The sequence below is a fragment of the Leuresthes tenuis genome, unplaced genomic scaffold (genome assembly GCF_036924035.1).
Source record: "Leuresthes tenuis unplaced genomic scaffold, fLeuTen1.0.hap1 SCAF_24, whole genome shotgun sequence".
Lineage (NCBI taxonomy): Eukaryota > Metazoa > Chordata > Actinopteri > Atheriniformes > Atherinopsidae > Leuresthes > Leuresthes tenuis.
Window position 1 is genome coordinate 11,167,956 of NW_027325378.1, and position 7,841 is coordinate 11,175,796.

Sequence of the window (7,841 nt, forward strand, 5' to 3'; positions counted from 1 at the left end):
CAATGAAAGTGTGGCCGAATATTCATTACTGTGGTTGTTTTCCTACCACCTTACTTGAATCCCGTGAATGCAGCGAACTACTGTAATATATATTTATAACCATGGCACCAGCTTTACAGTGAAAGCTACACGCTAAGCCTCTGTGTAAAGGGTACTGTTTCGCAATGTGTTCTTTTAGTGGCGACACGCCTTTTCTCCCTCCTCGGACCGTTACTGTCGAGCGTGGCAACTGGCACGCGCGACCGTTCCCAGCATCGTAACCGTTAGACATGCTTTAGTTTTTCTAGAAAACGAAAAATAAAAAAAACTACAAAGCAGGCGAGTTCGCCATCACAACGTTGCTTTCTATACATGCTTCCGCTGGCGTGACACGGGGGCGTGCCGAGCCGTGACCCCGCGCTGGTGGGATACGGGGAGAGTGAGGAAAGTAAACACACCATTCCTCCAAGATGGCTCCGCAGTCGGTACTCCGAGTTACGCTCCTGGTGTCATTTTCAGTTGTATTGACTGTCGTGTTGGGTTTTGGGCTGCCCGCTCTCCTGAACTCAGCCATGAGAATGTTGGGATTGCCGGAGACGAGTGTGACCGAGTGTATAGTTGTGCTCTATGTGTTGTTCGTGCTTTACGTGGCGGCGCCTCGAATCCCCAGAGGATTGGTGGAGGTAATGTAAAAGTATGGAGTGCTGTTTTTCTGCACAATTGTCTCGTAAGGCACTGAACTGACACACACTTGTCATTGCAACACAAAGAGGAACATACAAGACTCAAAATCTTGTTCAAGATACGATATAGTTGCAGTGCACGAGTCCAGTTTCTGTGTTGATTCTGTAAAGAAATGCTGTAAATTCCGACATGTTGCTGATGCAACAAATGCATGTTGTTTGGTTGTCAACATTTACAGATCTCAATCTTAAACTGTTTTAGCACGTGAGCTATTTATTTGCATCTTCTGTGTCGTGTTTGTGAGGATGTCTCCACGTTCTGCCTGTCTGTGTAGGTGAAAGGCAAGGCTGTGCTCATCACTGGCTGTGACTCTGGATTCGGACATGAACTTGCCAAACATATGCACAAGCTCGGCTTCACAGTCTTCGCTGGATGTCTGCTAAAGGTGAGGATGAGCTGTGGCTCGTTTGATGAATGCGGGCGCATGAAGCTGGGCTTGGATTTATGAAGTGAAAGCAACAGCAGCTTTTGCAAAGATTTCACTCCTGGGGGAGAGTCCCAGTCCAACACAACAGGCCGAAAAATGCTTCAACAGATTGAATCAGGGGGAATCAGCATATTTCTTCATGTCATAAACTCACTCAAACGCCATCTCCCACAGGATAAAGGCGGAGAGGGTGCAAAGGAGCTTGAAGAATTTAATTCAGACCGGATGAAGGTCATTCAGCTGGATGTCTGCAGCGACGAGGAGGTGAACAAGGCTGTGGAATACATCAAAGACAACCTGGAAGACTCCCAAAGAGGTAAACAACTCTGCAGCACTGCAACAACCAGATAGAAAAGACAACGTGTTTCACTTGCTCTCGCCTTTCTGTCGCTGTCCGTGCTAAATTAGATCTGTGGGCCGTGGTGAACAACGCCGGCGTGTCGACGTTTGGAGAGGTAGAATTCACCTCCATGGACACCTACAAGCAGGTGGCAGAGGTCAACCTGTGGGGCACCATAAGGGTCACCAAAGCTGTCCTGCCACTAATCCGCAGGGCGAAAGGTAAACCACTGCAAGATTAACCAATTGTGTCACACATTAACACTTAATCTCACGTAGACACTAGAAATCTAAAATGACCAGTCTAAAGTGCAAAAATCACAAAGGAACAAACGACCTGGGTTTTGAGATTAACCGTAAACCGTTTGAGATTAAAAGTAAAAGAGTAAAGCACTGTTTGAATTCCTATTTGAAAGAGAGCTATGTGGCCAACCAGTTTACTGATTAGTGTCCCGTGACTTCTGTGGGGAATGCAAACAAAGCCTGAAGTTGACAGACAGATTTTAAGCATTTCTCTTGTATTGCTTCTTTTTTTTTGGTATAAAAAAACTCCAAGGGACAAGTACAAAAAGATGAATACGATTGTAAATGGTAAAAACAAAGGAAAAAATATATTAATATCCAGTCTGGAATTATCGCTCATTTGCAAAGCTCATTTAAAAAGTGTGGTTTTCGCTGACTTTGAAAGAAAATCCAAAAACTGGACATGCAGGCTAGGTGTGGGTGTTTTTAAGCTATGCTACAGCAAATAGATAAAGTGATTGTTAAATGTTTCAATTGTGAAAACAACAAAGATGGAAAACTACAGAAAAGGATGGGCTCTTTCATTTAAAATGAGAAGAACCAAATGGAGGTGACTGGACAAAGTGTCCATCTGTCACCATCACAGGGCAAATGTCAATCATTATCGCTGACTTTTGTCGCCAATATCTGCCCGAGTAGGACACTGATTATCTGAGAAGAACAGCAGCAGTTTGTAATGAGTGACCTAGAAAGAAAACGTGGTGGAGTTAAAGTTCCCATAAAACGGCTCGAGTGGCATTTTATTTCCAAGTTTCTTATTAAACAGAAACTCCAGAAGGCAAATCCAGAAAAGCCTAGTCCGCCCTGATTGGTTGGTTCCGGTGGCCCAAGCAGGCATAGCCAATCCTGCTGAATAAAGCGAAGTTTATGCTTCTCCAGCTACGCCGTCGACGTGGACCCCGACGCCATAGCCTGACGTGCACCTCTAAAAAAATTAGAACAAAAATTTTTTATTCTAATTCTAACACGACGCGTTGACGCGGACCCCAAGTGCTGTGATTGGTCCACTCAGACGTAATTTCCGGCAGTTGCTTTTTCCGGTCTTAATGGCTGTACGCGGCGAAGAAGCTCGTCAAATCGGCCCGTTCACATTCCAAAGTATCGAAAGTGCATTTGTTCATCGAGGTCCCTCAGTGGGTGAACCAGTGTTGTAAATTCACCCGTTCCCAGCCTCGACCGGTCGTACAGACCACCTCCGCAAATGTCTTCTCTGTCGCCTGCGCTTCAACATTGGCAATACAAGCATTTGTTCTTCAATATTGAGCTCCAACTGCAAATACAGCTGCTCCACCTCGGTTGCCATTTGTGTACTGTTGTTAACTGCCGCGCCAACTGTTGTTAACTGAAGAAAAGGCAAGGATTCGGCTATAACCCCTGAAACCACACAGCCACACCCCCCCTTGCGGCATGGTGAATTGCAGAGCAACGCCTTCCTTCGACGCAGAACTTCGGAGACGAGACGGGAGGCCCTACAAGACGAGACGAGAGGGGAGGCACAACAGGACGAGACGGGAGGCACACCAAGACGAGACGAGACGGGAGGCACACCAAGACGAGACGAGACGGGAGGCCCAACAAGACGAGACGGGAGGCCCAACAAGACGAGACGGGAGGCACACCAAGACGAGACGGGAGGCCGCACAAGACGAGACGGGAGGCCGCACAAGACGAGACGAGACGGGAGGCCCATCAAGACGAGACGAGACGGGAGGCCCATCAAGACGAGACGAGACGGGAGGCCCATCAAGACGAGACGAGACGGGAGGCCCAACAAGACGAGACGGGAGGCCCAACAAGACGAGACGGGAGGCCGCACAAGACGAGACGAGACGGGAGGCCCATCAAGACGAGACGAGACGGGAGGCCCATCAAGACGAGACGAGACGGGAGGCCCATCAAGACGAGACGAGACGGGAGGCCCAACAAGACGAGACGGGAGGCCCAACAAGACGAGACGGGAGGCCCAACAAGACGAGACGGGAGGCCGCACAAGACGAGACGAGACGGGAGGCCCATCAAGACGAGACGAGACGGGAGGCCCATCAAGACGAGACGAGACGGGAGGCCCATCAAGACGAGACGAGACGGGAGGCCCAACAAGACGAGACGGGAGGCCCAACAAGACGAGACGGGAGGCCCAACAAGACGAGACGGGAGGCCGCACAAGACGAGACGAGACGGGAGGCCCATCAAGACGAGACGAGACGGGAGGCCCATCAAGACGAGACGAGACGGGAGGCCCAACAAGACGAGACGGGAGGCCCAACAAGACGAGACGGGAGGCCCAACAAGACGAGACGGGAGGCACACCAAGACGAGACGGGAGGCCCAACAAGACGAGACGGGAGGCACACCAAGACGAGACGGGAGGCCGCACAAGACGAGACGGGAGGCCCATCAAGACGAGACGAGACGGGAGGCCCATCAAGACGAGACGAGACGGGAGGCCCATCAAGACGAGACGAGACGGGAGGCCCATCAAGACGAGACGAGACGGGAGGCCCAACAAGACGAGACGGGAGGCCCAACAAGACGAGACGGGAGGCCCATCAAGACGAGACGAGACGGGAGGCCCATCAAGACGAGACGAGACGGGAGGCCCATCAAGACGAGACGAGACGGGAGGCCCATCAAGACGAGACGAGACGAGACGGGAGGCCCAACAAGACGAGACGGGAGGCCCAACAAGACGAGACGGGAGGCACACCAAGACGAGACGGGAGGCACACCAAGACGAGACGGGAGGCCCAACAAGACGAGACGGGAGGCCCCACAAGACGAGACGGGAGGCCCCACAAGACGAGACGGGAGGCCCCACAAGACGAGACGGGAGGCCCAACAAGACGAGACGGGAGGCACACCAAGACGAGAGGGGAGGCCCAACAAGACGAGAGGGGAGGCCCAACAAGACGAGAGGGGAGGCCCAACAAGACGAGAGGGGAGGCCCAACAAGACGAGAGGGGAGGCCCAACAAGACGAGAGGGGAGGCCCCACAAGACGAGACGGGAGGCCCAACAAGACGAGACGGGAGGCACAACAAGACGAGACGGGAGGCCGCACAAGACGAGACGAGACGGGAGGCCCATCAAGACGAGACGGGAGGCCCAACAAGACGAGACGGGAGGCCCAACAAGACGAGACGGGAGGCACACCAAGACGAGACGAGACGGGAGGCCCATCAAGACGAGACGGGAGGCCCATCAAGACGAGACGGGACGCCCAACAAGACGAGACGGGAGGCACACCAAGACGAGAGGGGAGGCCGAACAAGACGAGACGGGAGGCCCAACAAGACGAGACGGGAGGCCCATCAAGACGAGACGGGAGGCCCATCAAGACGAGACGGGAGGCACAACAAGACGAGACGGGAGGCCCAACAAGACGAGACGGGAGGCCCCACAAGACGAGACGAGACAGGAGGCCCAACAAGACGAGACGGGAGGCCCAACAAGACGAGACGGGAGGCACACCAAGACGAGAGGGGGAGGCCGAACAAGACGAGACGGGAGGCCGAACAAGACGAGACGGGAGGCACACCAAGACGAGACGGGAGGCCCAACAAGACGAGACGGGAGGCCCAACAAGACGAGACGGGAGGCCCAACAAGACGAGACGGGAGGCCCAACAAGACGAGAGGGGAGGCCCAACAAGACGAGACGGGAGGCCCCACAAGACGAGACGGGAGGCCCCACAAGACGAGACGGGAGGCCCCACAAGACGAGACGGGAGGCCCCACAAGACGAGACGGGAGGCCCCACAAGACGAGACGGGAGGCCCATCAAGACGAGACGGGAGGCCCAACAAGACGAGACGGGAGGCCCAACAAGACGAGACGGGAGGCACACCAAGACGAGAGGGGAGGCCCCACAAGACGAGACGGGAGGCCCATCAAGACGAGACGGGAGGCCCATCAAGACGAGACGGGAGGCACAACAAGACGAGACGGGAAGCCCAACAAGACGAGACGGGAGGCCCAACAAGACGAGACGGGAGGCACACCAAGACGAGAGGGGAGGCACACCAAGACGAGACGGGAGGCCCATCAAGACGAGACGAGACGGGAGGCCCATCAAGACGAGACGGGAGGCACACCAAGACGAGACGGGAGGCACACCAAGACGAGACGGGAGGCACACCAAGACGAGACGGGAGGCCCAACAAGACGAGACGGGAGGCCCAACAAGACGAGACGGGAGGCCCAACAAGACGAGACGGGAGGCACAACAAGAGAGAAAATTAAACGCTTTCCATGAAACATTTTGAAAAAAACATTTTATTAAAAAAACAAACAAAAAAAACTTCTTTTTTCAGAGAGCATCGTCTTGCCAAATACAACAGAGAAGCAACAAAATGACTTGAAAAGAAAACACAACAACCATTTCCAGAAATACTTAAAATGGAAAAAAGAAAGCAGGTGGCACAAAACACATTTCTAATGTGACAAAAACAATGCTCAGCATCACATTTTGAGGAAATGTTTTGTGAAAAATAGATTTTTTTCTTATTCACGTTTTTTCTACCTTTCTTTAAAGTGTGTTTTCAGTTTTGCTTTCGATTCAATTGTTTGTGTAATTCTGAGTGCAATTCTGCTGCCTTTCGTCTGCTTGTAGGTCGCGTTGTGAACCTGGCCAGCATGTACGGGAGGATGGGCAACATGTTGCGATCGCCGTACTGCGTCACTAAATATGGCGTGGAGGCTTTTTCTGACTGCTTGCGCTATGAGATGAAGGCCTGGGGAGTAAAAGTGTCCATAATCGAACCGGGAAACTTCATCGTGGCCACTGGCATCCTGACCCGCGACATTGTGGCGACGACGGCCAACAAGCTGTGGACTGAGGCACCCTCTGCTGTGAAGGAGGATTATGGCAAGGCTCATTTTGAGCAGTACATGGCTCTGATGCGCTCTTACTGCAACAGTGGACAGAAGGACATGGCTCCTGTTCTGGACGACATAACCGACGCCATCGTGTCAAAGCGACCCTACACGCGATACAGCCCCATGGAGCCGCACTGGTGGATCAGAGTGCAGGTGATGACCCACCTGCCCGGCGCCATATCCGACTTGCTCTACTTCTAAAAGTGCTAGCTTCCTCCGTTTCACCTTCAGATCAGATAGCAGCGTATTCTGTGTAGCATTATGCAGATCGACAGACTCCACCCTATTATGGGTCTCTTGTGTGTATCCCGCAACACTTGAAGTCATTCACTGATTAAGCCTTAAAACTGTAAGTAAATGATTGCACTTTGCTTTTCATGTCTGTCAAGAACCATAACTTTATATATACAGATACATATTCTCTGATAAATAGGGCCGGGACATGCTCATAGCTATAGACGCCGTGTCCTTTTCTTGCTTACTGTGGAGATTCCGCCCGTCTTTTTTAGAGCTTTTGTCCCTCCCCTCCTCCCTACTTTTATGCTTGTGATGTTGTGCCTTCTTTGAGTCCCTCTGGGGCCCCCGAAAGGCTCCCCTTGTGTTCCGTTGTGGCTCACACCGGAACAGACGGGAGGTCGGCTACTGTAAGGCCATGGTGCAATTTGGCCCCGACTCACCCACAAAGTTATGTAACAACAACACAATCCCACTTTGTCTCACATGCTCCATGAGATCCAGCATGTTACTTCGACACCGACATCCTTTGATGTGATTAATGGTTGCGCTTGGAGGGAGGGGAGAGGAGAGGTTGCCCACCATCCCCACCTTTAACGGCAAAGTATTTTGTAATTACCATAATCAGTTGTATAGAGCTTTTTATTTTAAGATATAACAAATCAGTGTCCTTTTTTAAGAATGACTTGAAATAAAGTGACCAAAAAGCATTGTAGTGTGTTGTTGAAGGTGTTCTGTAAGGTTAGGGGCGTGTAATGCCACACATGGCCACCAGGGGGCATACATGTCTAATAGGAAACTACAACAGGCGTGTGTTGCTCTCCCAACAACAGCAAGGCAACAATAGATGACAACATCAGGCAACTTGTAGAAAATCAAGCACGATGACCCGTTTATAACAGCATCTGTTGATAGCTGTGGGGGGGGGGGGGGGGGTGA

General features: G+C 51.9%; 1 protein-coding gene across 2 annotated transcripts; it reads left to right on the forward strand.

The window, feature by feature from the left end:
* The first annotated feature begins 348 nt into the window (after positions 1–348).
* bdh1 (3-hydroxybutyrate dehydrogenase, type 1) lies at positions 349–7,625 on the forward strand. Of its 2 annotated transcripts, XM_072379084.1 has the most exons (5): positions 351–662; positions 998–1,108; positions 1,325–1,466; positions 1,559–1,711; positions 6,403–7,624. In XM_072379084.1, exons 1-5 carry the CDS (start codon positions 450–452, stop codon positions 6,867–6,869), a joined length of 1,086 nt encoding a protein of 361 aa, XP_072235185.1. In that variant the 5' UTR covers positions 351–449; the 3' UTR covers positions 6,870–7,624. The 2 variants fall into 2 exon arrangements, with proteins under 2 accessions (XP_072235186.1, XP_072235185.1); XM_072379085.1 differs by lacking the exon at positions 1,559–1,711 and having other exon boundaries at positions 349–662; positions 6,403–7,625.
* Positions 7,626–7,841: the final 216 nt, after the last annotated feature.